The sequence below is a fragment of the Panthera onca genome, chromosome C1, assembly GCF_046562875.1.
Source record: "Panthera onca isolate mPanOnc1 chromosome C1, mPanOnc1 haplotype 2, whole genome shotgun sequence".
NCBI lineage: Eukaryota > Metazoa > Chordata > Mammalia > Carnivora > Felidae > Panthera > Panthera onca.
The window spans coordinates 91,939,296-91,960,120 of NC_138346.1; the positions used below are offsets into that span (position 1 = coordinate 91,939,296).

A 20,825-nucleotide genomic window follows, 5' to 3' on the forward strand; every position below is an offset into this window, starting at 1 on the left:
ACCACAGTAAGGAATGAATATTTCAGGAGCAATACTTTGACAGGAAGGAAATACTTTCTCACTCCATAAAGGTTCATCTATTTGAGCATTAAGCTATGGGTCTTGCTTGTAGCAGTTGTTTCTGTGTCTAATGGTGATGTTGTTTTCCCTTAATCTTTTTGTATTTATCCTTTGGAATGATTTCATAAAAAATGTTTATTTCTTCTTCCCAGTTTATTAATGGTTTCAGTCATTTGTGTGGATCGGAGTGGGCACATGGATATTTATATTTTGGATCATAATCCAATACTAACTTTATTTATTGAGCTGTTCAAATTGTTCCAGCTTTGGCTATTTCAAACTCTTCCAAATAGGATTTTATGTCCTTTTTCCATGTACCCATTTTTTTTCTTTTTTTTTTTTTTCCCCCCTTAAGGCACTTTCTTTTACATCTTTATTAGATGGTCAGATTTGTCAGCATTTTTCTTGTTGCAGTTCTAGAATCTTTCATTTTCTTCAGGAAATCATAGTTCCTTCTATTGGGGAATGGTATTTAGAAACTCAGATGTAGACCTTAGGTGTGCTGACAGCTACTGGAGTGTTACTGCCTCTAGGTCCTCTCTGCTCACAGAGCTAGGAAATCTCCGTATGTATATTAAACCGTGTATACACAGACATCTATAATTACTCCTGTGTCTATCTTCAAACATTTAAAAATAAAAATGAGTTGATACTGATATCTTTGACTCTGATCCAGTACCATAGGATTTGTTTCAGCCTTACCCTCTTATTCATTTGTAATTTTATTCTCCAACAGTGAGGAAACTCATGCCAGGTGCTTTTTTTGTGATATCATATTAAGTTGTTTCAGCTATGCTTTGGAGATTATTTCCATTTTACTGATGAAGAAACACTTAACTTAATATGCTTAAGTGATTGTCTGCAGGCACAAAGAAAGTAAATGGTGGAGCCAGTGGATTCAAAGTTATTTAAATGTCATGATTACTCACTGACTTATGGTTAAGGATATATGCTTACTATGATAAAACTCTCCTTGCTCGAAGTATTTTTAGAGCTGGTCTTTTAAAATAACAGCTTTATTGAGATATAATTCACATCCTATAAAATTCACCCATTTAATCCCTACAATTAATTGCTTTTTAGCATATTCACGGAGTTGTGCAATCATCAACACTATCAGATTTTAGAACATTTTCATCACCCTCTCTGCCTCCAAAATCTATAGCCATTAACACTAACTGCCTGTTACCCCTTAACCTCCAGGCCATGGCAACCACTAATCTGTCTTATGCCTCAATAGAGTTGCCGTTTTTGGACATTTCAAGTAAATGGAAGCATACAATACATGGTCTTTTGTGATTGGCTTTTTCCTCTTTTCTTGTTTTCAAGGTTCATACATGTTGTAGCAAGTATCAGTACTTAATTTCTTTCTTTTAAAAAACTGATTTGGGCGCCTGGGTGGCTCAGTCGGTTGGGCGTCCGACTTCAGCTCAGGTCACGATCTCGCGGTCCACGAGTTCGAGCCCCGCGTCGGGCTCTGGGCTGATGGCTCAGAGCCTGGAGCCTGCTTCTGATTCTGTGTCTCCCTCTCTCTCTGCCCCTCCCCGTTCATGCTCTGTCTCTCTCTGTCTCAAAAATAAATAAAACGTTAAAAAAAAAAAATTAAAAAAAACAAAAAAAACCAAAAAAAAACTGATTTTATTTTTTTAAAGTACTTTCAGATTCACAAAAAAGATGAACAGAAAGTACAGGGAGTTTTCACGTATCCCCTCTGCTACACAACCTCCACCACTATCAACATCCTACACCAGACAGGTACTTTTGCTGTAATCAATGAAGGTATATTGACACATCATTGTTACCCAAAGTCCACAGTTTACATTAGGGTTCACTCTTGTTGTATATTCTGTGGGTTTGGACGAATATGTAATGACATGTATCCACCATTACAGTATCATACAGACTTGTTTCACTGCCCTAAAAATCCTCCATGCTTCACCTATTCATACCTCCTTTCCCCTAACTCCTAGCAACCAGATCTTTTCACTTTCTCCATCGCTTTGTCTTTTAGGGAATGTCATCTTGTTGGGTGCATATACTATGCATTCTTTTCAGATTGACTTCTTTCATTTAGTAATATGCATTGAAGTATTCTCCATGTATTTTCATGGTTTGATTGCTCATTGCATTTTAGTGTTGAAAAATATTCCAATGTCTGGATGTACCACAGTTTGTTCATTCATCTACTAAATGAATTTGGTTGCTTCCAAATTTTAGCAATTAAGAATAAAGCTGCTATAAACATTCATGTGCAGTTTTCTATGTGGATGTGTTTTCAATTCCTTTGGGTCCATACCAAGGAGTATGATTGCTGAATTGTGTGGTAAGAGTATGTTTAGTTTTGTACAATACTGTCAAATTGTCTTCCAAAGTGGCTGTACCATTTTGCATTCACTTTGACAATGAATTAGAGAGTTTCTGCTGCTTTACCAGCATTTGGTATTGTCAGGGTTTTGGATTTTGGCCATTCTAATAGGTGGGTATTGGTATCTCATTGTTTTAATTTGTGGTTCTTGATTACATATAATATATATCATGTATTCAAGTGCTTATTTTCCATTTACCTATCTTCTTTCCTGAGGTGTCTGTTCAGGTCTTTTGCCCCTTTTAAATCATGGCATCTGTTTTTCTCAGTTACCATTGTTTTGAGGCAGCTGGTTGTCAAGGCTACCATAAAGCTGGTGAGAGGGGAATAGGAATAAGGCAAGCTAAATTACCCACAAATGTTGATGTTCTTATCAAGATTCAACTGTTTTTCTTGAATAAATGCTAACCTGAATCATTGAAAGCCTTTGCTTAATATTCAGAGTTCTGAAAAACTGATTTTGACAATTATTATCAGTATTCTGACAATTTTTTAATGTGGGAACTGATTTTTGAAGGTCCTTACTCTGTTATTCTAGAAGTGCTTCTCCTTTGAAATTACACTGCAGGGCAACTTGGTTATTCATTTTGATTTTGGCATTAACATTTTACTGTGTCTTCTGGAGTTTGGTATATTTCATTTTAAACTTTGGTACTTTAAATTCATACCATATTCCACCTTAAACTTTGGTACTTTAAATTCATGCCATTTTGAATTAGTGTGTTACTTCACTTTGCAACTTTTCTTAGGCACTCCAATCTTAAAGGTATAGAAGACCTTTCAGAATTTTAAAATGTTAATTGGGGTTAGTTCCTGTTTTTTCCTGCTTCTATGTAATCTTTAAAAAGAGGAAAAAGTCCTGAGGATGTAAGTGGCTCAACACAGTCTTAAGTGCACTGAATTAGTTGCAGACTGATGACCATGTCATGCTGAAGACTTTCTTCTGTGCTACATTCCATGAGAGACATGTTCAGTCTATATGGTTCCTCACCACAACCAACGCAGGAGAGATGCATTAAAGGCTATTTCCTCCCCCCCTTCCATTCCCTTGTGGTTCCTGGCATATGACTTGGTAGAATTTTCCAAAATCGACTCTTATCAATGACAGATACCATGGACCTAAATATATACACCTCACTTAAAAATTTGCATAACAGTATTCCAGCAAATCACATGCACTGTCTGAACATATGGTGTCATGCAGGGTTACACACTAATGTGTCATATTGGTCAAAATCATTTTGGTTCACAACAAAGGAAAATTGAGTTAAATGAAGTTTTATCATATATACCACTTTATATAATCATATTTTTGAGCATTTGGGGAGAGGCAAATGTATCTTTAGCAATTGCAAATGTATCTTTAGCAATTTGAATCTTTTTCAGAAAAAAAAATTTCCTTTTTTTTTTTTTACTTTTTTATTTCCATTTTGTTCTCAGTCATTATTGTACCTCAGAAATATCTATAATATAAAGGTTTAATGGATGAAAAAAATCTAAAGAAGGGGTGTTAATTCAGAAGAATAGTGAACTATTACTGGATATTCATTGGAATTATTTTATATTTTATTTTTTAAATTTCTTTTAATTTTTTAAATTTATTTTTGAGACAGAGAGAGACAGAGCATGAGCAGGGGAGGGGCAGAGAGAGAGGGAGACTCAGAGTCCGAAACAGGCTCCAGGCTCTGAGCTGTCAGCACAGAGCCCAACACGGGGCTCGAGCTCATGGACTGTGAGATCATGACCTGAGCCAAAGTCCGATGCCCAACCGAGTGAGCCACCCAGGCACTCCTCATTGGAATAATTTTAATGCCTTTGATAAAGACTGAAAACTATTTCCTATTATTTTTTCCTTTCTTCTCTAATGGTAGAAGCTCTGATTTTTACCTTAGAGGGGAAAAATATAAATTATCCTCTAATCCCTATTGCCATTTGCTAAGTTCTAACAAATAAGATATAAGTATAATATCATAGGAATATTGTTATTCCCGTTTGGCAGTTGCACCAAAGAGCAGGTAATAACTTGCCAAAGGTTATACAGCTCAGGATCTAGTAGGATCTGGAATCAACCAGCATCCTTATTCCTTTAAATATATTTTAAAATACATGATAATTATTCCTTTTCTTGTTGCTTGGTTACTTTTTCTCTTGGGTACATTTAAGTTGGTTGTTACAACTGATCCTTATTGCTATATAATTCAGATACTTTGTCTAATCCTTTGTGGTTTAAAATGTTGGATGTTCCATATTTCATTGAATCTAAAGCAGTATTAATTTTAAAACACCATTGTTTTAAATACCATTGAGATGTTAGATGGTGCTATTAAATATAACCATAAGATGACACCAGTAGTAATATGCATCCTTATTTCAGAGATGATAGAATTAAAAAATAAATGTCTTAGAATAAAAATATTATCATCCCTTTTTGTTGGTCATTTAGGTTGAGGTTTTCCCAGATTTTGTTATTTCAGAAAGCAAGCAGCAACATAACACCTCACACCCATTAGGATGGTTACTATCAAAAACCGAGAAAATAACCAGTGTTAGGGAGGATGTGCAGAAATTTGAATCCTTGTGCACTGTTGGTGGGAGTGTAAAATTGTGCACCTGCTATGGAAAACAGTATGGCAGTTTCTCAAAAAATTAAAAAATAGAATTGCCATATGATCTGGCTATTCCACTTCTGAATATATATTATACACATATTCAGATTATATATATTCTGAATATGTGTATAATATATATATTCAAAATATATATAATATATATATAATATATATATTCAGGACATATATATATAATATATATAATATATATAATATATATAATATATATAATATATATAATATATATATTCAGGACATATATATATTATATATATATATTTGAAAGCAGGGATTCAAAGAGATATTTGTATATACCCACGTCCATAGGAGCATTATTCGCAATAGCCAGAAGGTAGAAGCAACCCAAATGTCCATTGACAGATGAATAGATCAACAAATTGTGATGTATTAATATGATGAGATATTATACAGCCTTAAAAGGGAAGGAAATTCTAACATGCAACAACATGGATGAATCTTGAGGCCATTATGTTACGTGAAATAAGCCAGACATAAAAGGACAAGTACTGTGTGATTTTGCTTATATAAGGAGGTATCTAGAGTAGTCAATTCATAGAGATACAGAGTAGAATGGAAGTTGGAATGGAGAGTTATTATTTAATGGGTACAGAGTACAAAATGAAAAGAGTTTGGAGACAGGATAGTGATGATGGCACAATAATGAGGAAGAATGTACTTCATGCCAATGAACTGTACACTTAAAAATGGTTAAGTTGGTAAGTTTTATATTATGTACTTTTTACCACAATAAAAAAATGAGGAGCAACACAAATTTCTGACAATACAGTAAAAAATTAAAAAACAACAGCAACACCGTAGTCTCAATTCTTAGAATTCTACCAAAATGCTTGAAGGCAAAGCCTTTTCATGATACCCTATCCAGTGTGCTTTTAAATTTAGAGAATTAAAAAAAAAACTTAAAGAATTCTAAATTTTAAAAATTTTTAAAAATTTTGTAATCACTTCAAATGTGAGGAATATCCTTATTTTAAAAATGTATACCGGGGTGCCTTGGTGGCTCAGTCGGTTGAGCGCCCGACTTCGACTCAGGTCATGATCTCACAGTTTGTGAGTTCAAGCCCCGTGTCAGGCTGTGTGCTGACAGCTTAGAGCCTGGAACCTGCTTTGGTTTCTGTGTCTCCCTCTCTGTCTGCCCCTTCCCCGCTCATGCTCTGTCTCTCTCTGTCTCAAAAATAAACATTAAAAAAAATTTTTAAATAAAATTGTATACTGTTGACTAATTTACAAATTACATTAGCCAAATTATTCCCTGACATTTTTTTTCATTCATTCAACATATTATATTGAGTGCATTCTATGTGTCAGATTTTCAAATAGGCATATAGAGCCCTAGACACACATGCTCTCTGTTCCCATGAAGCTTCTAATCTAGCAATTATTTTGCAAAATCATCTGACAACAGGGTAGGCTAGGTTTCTCAAGAAACCCAAGGATAAGCCAAGTATGTTTTCCTTAGAAACAAATTATAATAAATTTAAAAAATAATAAAATATAAATTGATAGTGTGTAAAATGTGAAAAATTTCTTCTCATTACCATCTCCTTGCCATAGTCCCTCTATTTAATAGTAGAAGTAGTTGACAGTTTTGTATCCTTACAAGTCTATTTCTATGCATTGATAGACAAATAGTTCTATACCTCATTCATAATTATTAACATTGTATCACAGATATTATCCTGTGCTAGTCCACTTGGATTCTCCTCATTCTTTTTTAACAACTACTTGTTATTCATTTCTTTGTGTCACAATTTATTTAACCATTGATGGACATTTAAGAACTTTGCAAAATTTTCACCTATTACATATAATCTGCTGTAAACATCCATGTATAATTTATTATTGATTTATTTTGACTATATTAATAAGACAATAGATAGAGAAATATATAGCCCAAAATTTAAAAGTTGTTAGATACTGCTAACTGCTCCCCTCCAAAAGTTGTACCAATCTAGAGTTCATGTTATAGGGTACATATTTTAACCTCCTTGACAACACTGGATTTTATTCATCTTAATTTTGTACTGATCAGATGGGAAAGACATGATGTATTTGTCTGAACTTTAGTATTATATGCTGGCCATTGACTCTACCAATTTTTGTTCCTTTCTTCCTTACTAATAAATATTGAAATAATATTGAATGCAGTGAGGCAGGCATTGCTCAGTAACAAGAATATAGCAATGAAAAAGAGAGCCAGAATTCTGCCTTCATAGAGCATAGACACTAGTAAAAGAGACTTCCATGTAAACAAGGAAGTAAAACAATCTCTGGGAGTGGTAAATGCTCAGAAGAAAATCAAAGGGAAGTATAGGGGTATAGGAAATGTTGGGGCACAAGATAGGATGGTCAGAAAAGACCTCTTTGGGAGGGAAAACTAAGCAGAGACTGAAAGAGGAAAGGTATGCCCCTTTTGAAGAGTTGGAAAGACAATCCTTTATAGAAATGCCCTGAGGGGTTCGACCTTGGCTTTCCTGAGGAATGTTGGGAGGTGAGAGCTACCGGAGAATAGAGACTGAAAGGAAGAGTGGTAGATGAGGTCAGCAACAGGACCAGTGTCTGTAATGACTAGGGGTTTTCCCTCTCTAAATTTTAGGAATTCCCATAGTAATCTATGTGAATAACTGTAATCTCTGAACAACTAATATTTTGGTGTGAAATTAGAGACTTGTTTTGAAAATAACATCTTCATATTCTTTCTATTTTCCTTAAAACCTGTGTGCTATTCTCAAATTATTCTTTGCTTTACTTACCTCACTTACTCTCCTAGAATCTCAGAGACAATTTTCTTTTTTATTTTTTTTAAGTTTATTTATTTATTTTGATAGAAAGAAAGAGAGAGTTTGTGTGCAAGCAGGGGATGGGCAGAGAGAGAGGGAGAGAGGATCCCAAGCAGGCTCCTTGCTGTTAGCGTAGAGCCCAACATGGGGCTCCATCTCACCAACCGTGAGATCATTACCTGAGTGGAACTTAAGAGCTGGACGCTTAACTGACTGAACCACTCAGGTGCCCTGACAATTTTCTTTACCCTACAAAGCACTTGATATTATTTGCTCTAAATATACAACCATTTCAACGCGGACATGAAAGAAAGTCTATTTCTAGTCCCATACTTACTTACACAAAACTTATAGAACTGGGAAGTTCCTCTATGCAGATTGACACATGGTGTGACTTCTTTTTTACACAATCATATACTCTTAGAATTAGTCTTATTACTCTAAATTTACACATATAATAAAAGTGATGTACTTTGTTTCCTGCAAAATAGCATTGCATTGGGAGTTAGAAGATTGGAGAAACAGTTTACCTTCTGCCACATACTAATTCTGTGGTCTTGAGAGTCTCTTGGTCTTCTTGGAACTAAAGTCCAATAATTGTTCAAAAGAAGATGTTGGAAATGATTTTGAAAGGATTAAATTATTATCATTATCATCCCTAGCACCAATTATGGTAACTGGCACATAGTAGATTGTCAATATTTTAGTGAAAGAATGAATTCACTAATATTGCTTCTCAAGGGTGCAGTTAAATGCCCCATTAGATAACTTACTGAGTGATCATGATGTTCTCTTTCTTAGAGTGTTTGATGGAGAAGGGATGGACCAAAATGATGTGGGTAAATCAGCAAACATTAATTAAGCCTTTATATGTGCCAGAGTCTATGCTAGTTCCTGGAATGCCAGGAAGGAGTAGGAAGAATGTTTGTTCACAGGTATTTTTGTTTGATTCTTACAAGGAAACCAATTATCTAGTTATTGATAGGTTTTTATATCCCTCATATATTCTGTGAAATGTTAGGACTATTCAGAACTATTAGAATTATTGAGCTTTGAGTTCAGATAAACTGCATAAACAACTCTTATCAACTGGATTTAGTTTTAACCACTTCTCGTCTTAATTCAGTAAAGCCAGGTTCACAAGACATGAAAGTCAGTGAGCTCTCCCAAAACAGTGGGTTGGAACCAAGCTCCTCAGTGGAATTATCTGGAGAGATTTTAACCACTCCTAGTTCCTGGACCCCAGTTTGAGAGATTTTGATTTAGTTGGTCTGATATGGCCCTGAGTATCAGTCTTTTTAAAAACTCCTCAAGTGATTCTAATATGTGGGTAGGATTGAAAATCACTGTTTTATTAATTTCATTGTTATATCTATTCTGGGCATTTCAGGAATGACTAATTTCACATATATATTTAAAATTGTTTTTAAATTAAATTAAATTTAATTTAATTTGATTTTTTAAGAGAGAGTGAGCAGGGAAGAGGGACAGAGGGAGAGAGAGAGAATGAATCCCAAGCACGCATCATGCTCAGTGTGGACCCTGATGCAGGGCTAGATCCCAGGACCCCGGGATCATGACCTGAGTGGAAATCAAGAGTTGGATGCTCAACCAACTGAGCCACCCAGGCATTCCTAACATTCTTTTTTAAATGGAGAGAATTTAAATCCTATTAGTCTTTAATAACCAGCAATACTATTGACTTTTGTAAGTTTTGCTCCCTGAGCAGTACAGCCTGGCAACCTAAAGCCCTTTGGCCAAGAAATCTCTGTGCAATTTTTAAGCTGAAGAACTCTTGGATAACAGTCTACTGTGTCTAAGCCAGTTAGAACCCACTCCTCATAATACAGAAAAGTATTATTTTTTTGGAGTGGTTTCTAGGAGTTTCATTGGTCTTTCATGGCCCACCTAAAATTTAATGCAACATTTTCTATGTAGATACCAGTGGGTATTTTGGGTGAGGGGAAGTCCTCTGTTTTAAATCAGATATTCAAAGGGGACTGTGAACTCTTCTAGGAATGTTAAAAGAACCACTGCCCACTAGTATAAAAACACATGGAATACCTCGTGTTTGGAGAAGAAAGTGCTAAGGTTTGATGTCTCTCTAAAAACCAGTCTGATAAGAATTGGGAGGGTGGTTCTTGACACTCCAGAAAAAAATTGAGAATGCCTCCTACTTCTTCCCACTACGTTTCTAAGAATGACTCCACCACAGAGGAAGGTGAATGTGAAAGGCTTCAATATATCCAAGTATCTTTCCTTTCTGGAAGTGAGTCATTACAGTTTTTTCTTACTGCACTTTCTGTTCCCTCAGAATTTAAAGAAACTTTTTTTACTTCTTGCATTTTGAAACTTTTTCATATACTTATTATTGTTTGGTATTATAATTATGTGTATTTGTTTCTTTGTTTATTGTCTGTTTTGTTCAGTTGAAAAGCATCATATGGCCTGGATGCTGTCTTATTACAATTATTGTATTTTTCACTGATACTGTTTAGGATGGTGCCCAGCATATATTAGGTGCTCATGAAATGAAATATTTGCCAAATAAACCATAAATCAATGTTCAGTGGCAGTAGCCACTATCCACTTCCTCACTTGACTCTGGGGAAGTTATCGCAAAGTCCATTCACTGTCTCCATTTATGATATTTGGAGCCAAGGTGATTCCAACAGAAGGTATAACTCAGTTTGTGGAGTAAACAAATAAATATATGCCAGAATAACTGGCATATAATCATGGTTGATTCTAAGACATTTATAGGTCTGACATGTCTCTTAAATTATTGATTTGTTGATCAATTGAATAACAGAGACCACTTGACTTCATTCTTAAATTTATGTACATAGGCTGATGAGAAGTACAGGGAGGTTCAGTAGGGGAAACAAAACAAAACAAAACATTGAAATGGGATTCCAGATACTTGGGGTCTAGATTTGCCTCTGCTACTATGAGACTTGGGAGCAATAAGTTTATCTCTGAATAAGTGGGTTGAACCAGCTGATTAGTGAGGTCCTTTCCATACCTAAGATTTCAGGCATGTTTGATTCCCAAAGCAAGGATTGATAAGTATGGGGGATTGACATATAGGATTCACATCTCTTGGAAACCTTTAAAACAGTAATGAATAGCAAAGGAATTTACCTTTCTGTGTTTTGGCTCACTGATAAGCAGTGTATGAGAGTCTATCATGATTTAATCTTCAAAATACCTATTTTCTTAACTATGGCCAGCCCTATCTGGGATGTGTTAACAAATTACTACTTTTGTCTTAATAGAATTCATTTTCTTGTTCTTGTAAGACTTGAGCTAGATGTCCTTTTTGACCTTTTAGAGGGCTTACCTGTATTCTAACACAGCCCACAGCATTTTCCATACCATACTATTTCTGTTTCTCACTAGAGGGACTATGAACTCCAAAGGCTAGGCATAATAAGAACTTAGCCCATAGTAGATGTTCCTTCAATTTTGGTTAAATGAATGAATAAATGAATAGAACATTTGCTATGGTTACAGCTAAATAAGCCAGTAAGTCAGAGTTTTCCCTACTTTTTTGAAATTGGAATAATTGATTTCCAAATAACAGTGTTACACTGGGATTATTGTTTATTTGCGAAAGCTCATGCTCCATGAGCATCAAAACTTGACACTGAGGTTCAAATGGCAGTGGAACCATATGGTGTAATTCTATACATCCATGGAAAGGCACAAAACCACAGTATCAGATAAAAACCTCACCAAATGTTAGAGCTACTAGAAACCTTGACTACAACATAGTCATTTTGGTGGTAAGGAAACAGAAACCCAGGAGTTAAACTAATGTGTTCAAACTTCTTGATAAGGAGTCCATAAACCTGAGCCCATAACCCAAGCTTTCTCATTTCCCCTCTTGTCCTTTAACCCTCATGTACTACACAGTCTCAATCTCCTGTGCTTAGATTCAGAACAAAATTAAAATCCTGTTGCTTTCTCTGTTTTCTGCTCTTCAGCCTGGCCACTTTTTGGGAATTGAACACCTGCAGTAGTGTCCTCTCCTTCATGTACCTCACAGTGTTTCAATGCAGTTCACTTGCTGCGCCAGGTAGGTTTCCTCCCTCACCTCTTTCTCTCTTTGTTCAGCCTTTGAATGGACCTGTAATTCAGGAAGTTGACAGGGAGCATGAAAGGATTGGAAAGGCAGCAGATGGAGTGGAGGGAGGAGGGAAACAGGAGTCTGAAAATGGCCTGGAGGCAGCTACTACCTGGTGGCTGAAGCCCACAGATGCGTTGCTTGACTTTGAAGAAATGTACACACATATTCTCATGAATATTCTCACATGACAGTAATATCATACAGTTGCAGAGCACGTTGCAGACAACTCCTAAGAGAGGTGATACAGGGTGTGAGGCAGCCTGGATTTAGGTATTATTAAGATTCCTAGTGTAAAAATTTATTGTAAGTAATTTACTGTAAAACAATCTGCGGGTTTTTGGTAGGCTTTAAAAATTCTCTAAATTTTAGCTTCTTGATCTATAAATAGGGTGTATAAGTTTCCTAGGTCTCTTTTCGCTCTGTCTCCACATGGCTTTTCCTCTGCATGTGCAACATGTCTGTGTCCAAATTTTCTCTTTTTTTTAAGGGGCATCAGTCATATTAGATTAGAAACTACTTTAAAGACCTCATATTAACTGAATTATTATTTTAAAGACCTTATCTACAAATAAGGTTACTTTGTGAGATACTGGCAATTGGGACTTCAGCGTATGAATTTTGTGGGGGACACAGTTCAGCCTATAACATGGAGCATATTTTATAATCCTCTTAGGGTTTGTCTTGAAGATCCAATGACATTTATATATGAAGTGCTTTTCAAATTTTAATTTGCTATATAAATGAAGAGCCTGACATTTAGCAATAGGAATCTTTAAATCCTTATTTTTAGAACCCACAAGCTGAATGGTTAAATGTTCAGTTTTATAGGTTTATTACAGGGTCGTGATGTTTAAATATTAATACACTTCTATATGTTTTGATATATATTTTTTATTTCTTGGTATTTCATACACCCTTTTCCCTCCCATCTCCTACCTGTTAAACATATCCCCTGGTATGGGTTGCATAAGGTGGACAGAGCAGAGAGAGAGAGGGATCTCTCTGCCTTTTGCCATTCTAGATGCACAGACAGAGTGAGTGCACACAAAGTCTAAGCAGAGGGGATCTTGACAAACCCACAGACATTCCTAGTCCCCGGTGCAGCACAGAAACATAGTAGGGAGAATTACAAGACCTGCAGGTCGAAGTGGACAACAATGAGGAAAGTTGCTGTGGAAACCTTATGATCTGACAACTAGGAGCCAGACAGAATGAAAGATGTCTCAGAATCTCTATATGGAAAATGGACATCTGGAACAGTATCTCAGCAAGAAACCACTGGCATCCTCGCAGAGGACTAGCTGGGGGAGGGATTATTTACCAAAGGAATGATTACAAATGTGTGAGTACAGTGTAGAGTGCAGGAACCTGGGGCTAGCACTGTTAGCTCTGCTAGGCCTGAAAGGCTGAAGGGAGAGCATGACATTAGAAACCAGAAGAAAAAGAATCATATAGAGAAGACTGATTCTGTCTGGAGCAGAAAGAAGGGAACCCTGTCGACGTGCTCCCTTTAATTCAGGCTCCAGGACAAATTGCTGGGGTGGAGGTGAGGTGAGAATGAATCTGGAGTATCAAATAGAAGATTTTCCATGGCCATAGTTCTTGGCACTACACATGTCCCAAAACGTTGGCATAATCCTAGAGGTAGGGAACAATGTGGGCATGAACCGGTTAATACTGAGTTTCTACCACTGTAGCAGAATGGGGACTCGAAATAGAAAGTGAACTGAATTATAGAAAAAGACATATGTTATAACTTCTTACAAAATATGAGATTTGGACTGAGAATTGTATCCACCTCATATAATCCATAAATCTAGTGTTATATATACCATACACATGTGTATCCATACACATACGCATGCACACACACACACACACACACACACACACACACACAACACCAAATGACAATGCAGATGACATTTACATTGGAATATAAGATAGACAAAAAAGTGCTGGCAGAGAGAAAGAAAGTCTGAGATGAGTAAGAAATCAGTAGGAGTGCATTATGTCAGAAATGTCAAGCAAGGAATGAGGAAATGGGATTTGGAATGGCAGGAGCCACTGGTATTATGAGCTGGAGACTCCTTGACTGACACTGAGCACTTATGGGGAGCAGCAGAGAAATTCTTTCTTTGATCTAGGATGAGGCCAAGAGGCAGAGCAGCAAGTATCAGCTAGGAGAAGACAAGAAGGAGGAATGGGGTCCCGGTGGGACAGAGGGAAGCTTGCTTTTCCACCTTCTTATTCTCACTTCCAGTACACCTGCAGGCTGGCTGTGCCTCTAAGTCCTCAGGAATCTCCTCTTTTAACCTAGTGTGACTGGGGCTCAATTCCATGGTGTCTGTTGTAAATTTTACAATTATTTTCTACAGCTCATTTAAGTTTTTGAAACTCAACCCCCATTCTTCATGACACAGAAAATGAAATCTAAACACTTGATCAAATTTATTTACTATTTGTCACTTTGTGTTGGAAATTGTCACAGTCAGGATTGTTTTACTTTCTTTTTCTTCCTCTTCCCAGGTTGAGGTTCTGAGGGCCCTGAACCATGGTTATTGATGGCATTAGTAATGAGGGAAAGTCCACTGTTAGTATTCTGTTTCACATAGTACTTGACCCTTTAAGTTATAGCTAGTTATTATCTGGTCCTAATGTTGTCCTCATTGACCTTGGCAATCTGCTGAAATGTGGTCACAGCCTATTCTAACCTTCTGTGCAACAGTCCACACCCTTTGTAGCAGGGTTCCTACATCCCAGCCATGAGTTCCATCCTCCCCCTCCTTTCAACTTCACATGCAAAATTAACCTTGAAGAGTATAAAAGCTTCAAATTATCGCTGATATTGAGATAATATTTCAGGAAAAGAAATGATCTGGGTGAGGGAGAGGGAGAGAGACAGACACAGAGAGAGAGAGAGAGAGAGAGAGATTCCAACTAAGGGCTTTTTCTTTTCTTTTTTTAAAATAAATATGATTTTTAATTCAGAGTGGTCTAGTTTCAAATCCTATTTTGGTTACTTATTAATTGTGTGGTATTGGGAAGCTTAGTTAAAATTGCGGAATGTGTTTCTATAACTGCAAAATTAGGAAAAGAATGTCTACTTCTGGGGAGGCGGAGGGGATACAAGGACCTGGAATACTATATGTGATTGATAAATGTTGCCTGCATTTTATTTCATTCCATTAATGATGCAGGCTTATTGTGGGCACAGTGAGAGGAAAGGAATGACCATAAATTAAAATGTTGACTTGTTTTCAGTTACTCTTTTTTCTCCTTTGTGCAGCATCCTCTCTGGTCTTGGCAATCTCCTAAGCCCAGTGGGTGTGGGAGATAATTATGGGTGAGGGTTGCCTCAGGGATCTTTAATAGCAGCTCCTCTTCCAAAAGCAGATCAGGTACAATGGATAATATCTTTGATTAATTTTGGTGCCTTGTAAAATTAAACTTTATTCTGTGTAAAAGTTTTACACATCATAATGGAGACATTGTAGATCAATGAGTAAGAGAAAGATTGCTTAATAAATCTTATTTGGACAAGTGTTTAGCTACTTGAAGAAAAATTAAATTTGGATTCTCATTTAACAGCATAAACCAAAGTCTGTTTTATCAAGATTAAAAAGGCAGGGGCGCCTGGGTGGCTCAGTCGGTTGGATGTCCGACTTCAGCTCAGGTCATGATCTCGCGGTCCGTGAGTTCGAGCCCCGTGTCGGGCTCTGTGCTGACAGCTCAGAGCCTGGAGCCTGTTTCGGATTCTGTGTCTCCCTCTCTCTGACCCTCCCCTGTTCATGCTCTGTCTCTCTCTGTCTCAAAAATAAATAAACGTTAAAAAAAAAAGATTAAAAAGGCAATTTTAGAATATCAAAGTTAATTTGACCTACCAGAAATAAAAGGTGATTATTTTCCAATTTCTGGATAAGGGAGGAAGAATTCATAAAGGAAAGGAATAATACATTTGACTGTAGAAAATACAAAATTTCTCAGTATCAGTATTATGAACAAATTTAACTACACATATGACATAATATTAATATCCCTAATGTTTAAGGCAGTTAGTTATATAAATTGATACAACTCCAATATGTTAATGAGTACAAGACATGAACAGATAATTTATTTAGTAGGTAGAAATGATTAATGCATGCTTTAAAAAGTATAATGTTACTAAATGCTCAAAAAGATAAAAATGAAATGAGATAACATTTTCACCTACTGAATTAAAAAATATGAGAACACTCAATTTTGCTGAGGGTCACTTCTTATATAATACTGATGAGAGCTTAAATTGGTTTGCTACTTTGGAGAATAATTTGACAATATGTATGAAAATTCTTAAAAATGTTTACATCGTTTAACCAAGAAATCCAATCTCAGGGCATGAATGATAAACAAAAAATTCTTAAATTTAAGAAAAGCTTCATTATAATAGCTTTAATTCATTGATTGCTTACCATGTGACTGGCTTTGCTTGAATAATTCACTTCTCACCAAAACTCCTAAGTAGCTGGGCCAGGATTTGAACTTACATCTGTCTGCTTCAAATTCTGCTTGTATTCTTTGTTACTATTTTATCCTACACAAAGATACCTTTCATGATATAATAGTGAAAATTTAGAAATACTTAAAAAAAAGTCTATTAATAATGTAATAGTAAAACAAGCTACGGTTAACCGATTCCATACAATACAGTGCAGCTAGAAATGATATAGAAAGTGCTTATTTTCAATCATTTTCAATGAAAATAGTGTAAAATAAATTGGTATATTTCTTCTGTGATTTTAAATATTTAAAGGAGATAGATACAAAAAAGAATACCAGTTAATAGTAGTTGCCTTTGATTTGTAATATACTGGTCCTTTTCTTCTTTATCTCTATACTTTTGTGGTCTTCTCAGATTTTGCAATCAAAATAGATTATCTTATATTCAGGAAAAAGTAAATTTGAATTAAAAAGTTTGTGGAGACTTTTAGGTTTTTAAGGCTTGATAGGAGATGTATAATCTTCATTAGGTTAAATTCTTAGTCACATACTCTGTCAAAAGAAAAGTGCTCTAAAAATTGACAAATCCAATGAAAATAGGCAATAGTTGTGAGGTTAGATTATTATTAGTGTAATAGATAAAATCTGTTAGTGTCATATAAATAAACAATATCTGTATCAACGTTATAGACTTAAGACTGTTGATTTACCTATTGAAAATACAAGGATTGAGAACCAAGTTATAAATCTAATAAAGTTTCCAATATAATGTAAAAAGAGGTTATCTTAGTAATGACTTTCCCTGTGACTATATATGATCTTTAGGAATTTAAATATCTTAATCAATTGGCTGAGAGTTTTCTTTCCTTGACTTACATGGCAAAACATGGATAAATATTTTTTAGGTGCTATCATCAAAATTGCACAACCTGATATTTTTTAAAGCAATTTCTGCAGAAGTGTCATCTTTTGGGAGCCCCATCTAGCTTTAGAAAATAAGCTTTGCCATAACACATTTAGAACAAAGGCAGTGATTTTATATTTATTTTTATTTTCATGGTTACAATCCCCTTAATTCCACAATTAACGTTGTAATGATTTGATTATGATCAGTTTGTAGGAATATTAACCACTCTTGGTATCTTCTCACCTCATTAACTAGCAAACTAGGCACTGACTATTGATGATAACCAGTTTCTCATGGACTGTTGCTCAGTATTACCAAATCTTTTTAGTTTTATGAAGCCATTTCCATTAGAGAATGAATAGATTTTCTATTTTTTTTCCTTTTTAGCATATGTTGAGATCACATGAAAATAAATATGACTTTATCACCTCGTTTCCAATTTTTTTATCCTAAGAAGCAGCAGCACCTATTCATTGTTTCAAATAGCGCAGCGTTAAAAATTGTTTCTTAAATCAATGTTTCAAATAAGTGGAACTAGTTTAGCTAAAATGGCACTGCTCATTTAACCTGGTATATTGCTAACAAGAGTGTTGGGGGGAAAAAGTTGAAATTAAAAAAAAAATAGTGGTGGTAGCTTGGTTATAATCATTAAGGAGTAATAATATTGAGTTTGATTTATAAGTTGGAAAGATTATGGTGAGGGAAACAAACCAAATTCAGCCAATTTGAGAGTGTATTTGTTCTCAGGACCCTGATGAATGTTTATGGTTTGAGTGAATTGGAGCCCACCAGCATTGCCAAAACACCTGGAAGGGATGTGCATGGAAGAGAAGAGTGTTCTATGTTATACATCTATTTAAGGTAAATAACTATTTAGACAAAAAAGAAGAGGAAGGTCATCATTTACAACACTATTTTCTCAGCATTACAATTTTCACTGCTTTTCCCCCTTAAAAAAAATAAAAGTAATTTATGCATATTTCCTATAAATTCCCAAATAAGTTTCCCTTTTCCACTTTTCTAATGGAATATCATTTTCTTTTTGTTTATAGAAACTTTTCATGTAACACAGCTATTTTTGTGCTTATTTCAAATACTTCCTCTTTGTTACTTCATGTGATTTTATTTGTGAATCTCTTATATTGGTTTTACCTTTCCCCTCTGTATAACCAACTAGATTTTAAGGATATAAGTAAAGAGAGGAATTGTATTTCATTTTTCTTCTAGAGAGGTAAATTGGAGCTCAGAAAAGTTAAGTAATTTAATTAAGCCAATAGACCAGTGTTTACTAAAATTTATCTTGTGGGTCATTAGATTTAAGGCAGGTATAATCATACACACATACACATGGTTTAGTGGCCAAATTAGTTTAGGAAAGACTGCGTACTATGTAAATTCTCAGTGAGTAACAATAAATATTATATACCAAAAACAGAAATATTTCTGCAGCAAGCAAAGTGATCTATTCATCTATTAAGCTTATTTGAATGCATAGTGTCATTTGTTTTGCTCTTACATCTTTCGTTTGAGGGTTTTTGTTTTCTTTTTGCTTCTTGAGTTAAACTTATATATATATAGGTATATTAAACATATATATATATATATATATAGGTATATTAAACATATATATATATATATATAGGTATATTAAACATATATATATATATATATATGTTTTTCAGTAAATGCCTTTTAGGTTATAAATTTCCTTCTAAAAACCTCTTGAATTGTATCCCACAGGCTCTAAAATGACGTAATTCTTTGCCACATAGTTCTAGATATTTTGCTTTTTGCATTAGGATTTCAGGTTTAATCCATAAATTGCTGAAGATATATTAATAAGTATCTTTACTCTGTGTATTCTTAGTGGGCCACAACTAATTCACCTTTTAGATATAACATGGCACAGCATATAGTAGATATTTCCTGAAAGCTGGTTTAAGTGAACTGAATCTTTTTTGAAATCACTTAGACTGACAGAAGTGAGTCTCAAATATACATCTCTTGATTTTTTTAGTCAGATTTATTGAGAAATAATTTACTTATAATAAAATTCACCCTGTTTATAAACTTGACACATGTATACAGTCATGCAACCACTACCACGATTAGGATAAAGATGATTAGCTCCCCACAAAGTTCTTTGTTTCTTTTGTAGTCAGTTCCCCCTCCCATCTCCAGGCAACCATTGAACTCTTTTTGTCAGGATAGTTTTGCCTTTCTAGAATGTCATAGGAATAGAAGCATATAGTAGGTAGCCTTTGTGTCTTCCTTCTTTCACTCAATGCATTTGAGATTCTTCCATGTTGTTACATGTAATAGTAGTTTTATTCCTTTTTATTGTTGAGTAGTGTTCCACTAGTTGGCTATGACATAGTTTATTATCCATTCGCCAGCTGATGGATGTTTAGTTTGTTTCCATTTAGGTAGTTTTTAGCAATTATGAGTGAGGCTTCTATAAACATTCGTGTACAGGTGTTGTGAGGACATAAGTTTTTATTTCTCTTGGGCAAACACCTAAGAGTGAAGTTGCTGGATGTTCTGATAATTGTGTGTTAGTGATGGGGATTGGTGGTGGAAGAGGAGTGGATAGGCTCTCTGATGTCCTACTGCAGGATAGTGTTTCCTGGTCCTTCCAGCAGTGATAGCATACCTGTAACACATTAACATAATATCATGGGGCTGACTCCATACTGTTTCCTGACCCCCCTCCAGGGCCAAAGGAGTTTTTCTTCTACATTTTCCCATCAGTAGTAGGTCTTTACCTGTGCCTGGTAGTGACAGAGTTTTCTCTGCCCCTCTCACAGAGGTTTAAGGTTTTGCTACTTATGAGAGGATGGTCTGGGCAGGGTGTCTGGGGTTCATGCTTTCCCCACAGCAGCAGTCGCTGTCTTCCAGCTGGCCCGTACCACACAAGGGACTCTCTCAGGTTGTCTACTGTGCTATCATCTTTCTCATGAGCACCTGCTGGGGTCCACGGAAAAGAGCCTGGGAGTAAGTACCAATTCCTCTTATGTCCGGGGCTGCCAGGGGTTTCATACTGTCATACTACCCACACTCAACCTTTACCAATTCTTTAAAGGTTTGGTTGATGTTTTTTTAAACTCAGTTGTAGGGTGGTCAGTGCTTTTTCTCCCATTCTCTGCCACCTGTGAGCCAGTCCATGGGTACTTGATTCAATTTAATTTTATTCAAATATAAACTTAAACTAAAAACAATTCAGCATAGTTTAATTTCTTGTATTGCCTTTCTATTGGGGCATTAATGGAGGGAAAGTTAGATGATTGGGAGGATCAAAATCTGAATCCAAAGAGATGTGTTCTCAAACTAGCCTCCCACAGACACTGGGGTTTGGCTACAAAATTTGACTGAGTTGCTTTTTTCCCAAATACTCAGAAAATAGTTAAATTTATGGGTTGAATTTTCTGAATTCTAAGATTCTACCTCATAA

The 20,825-nt window shown here is 35.5% G+C and overlaps 1 protein-coding gene across 5 annotated transcripts in view; it reads left to right on the top strand.

Moving 5' to 3' along the window:
• Positions 1-20,825, top strand: part of LOC132673441 (small ribosomal subunit protein uS2-like) — a 133,336-nt gene that overhangs the window by 68,901 nt on the left and 43,610 nt on the right. For 4 of the 5 annotated variants that reach the window (XR_013557327.1, XM_078451338.2, XM_078451336.1 and 1 more), the window contains 2 exons: positions 11,843-11,934; positions 18,122-18,235. Coding sequence is in view for 3 of the 5 variants with exons in the window: in XM_078451338.2 (XP_078307464.1) it covers positions 11,912-11,934; positions 18,122-18,235 (137 nt within the window). In the remaining 2 variants the exon portion in view is untranslated. Of the gene's footprint in view, positions 1-11,842; positions 11,935-18,121; positions 18,236-20,272; positions 20,623-20,825 lie in introns of those variants that run through there. The other variant, XR_013557326.1, reaches the window with a different exon arrangement.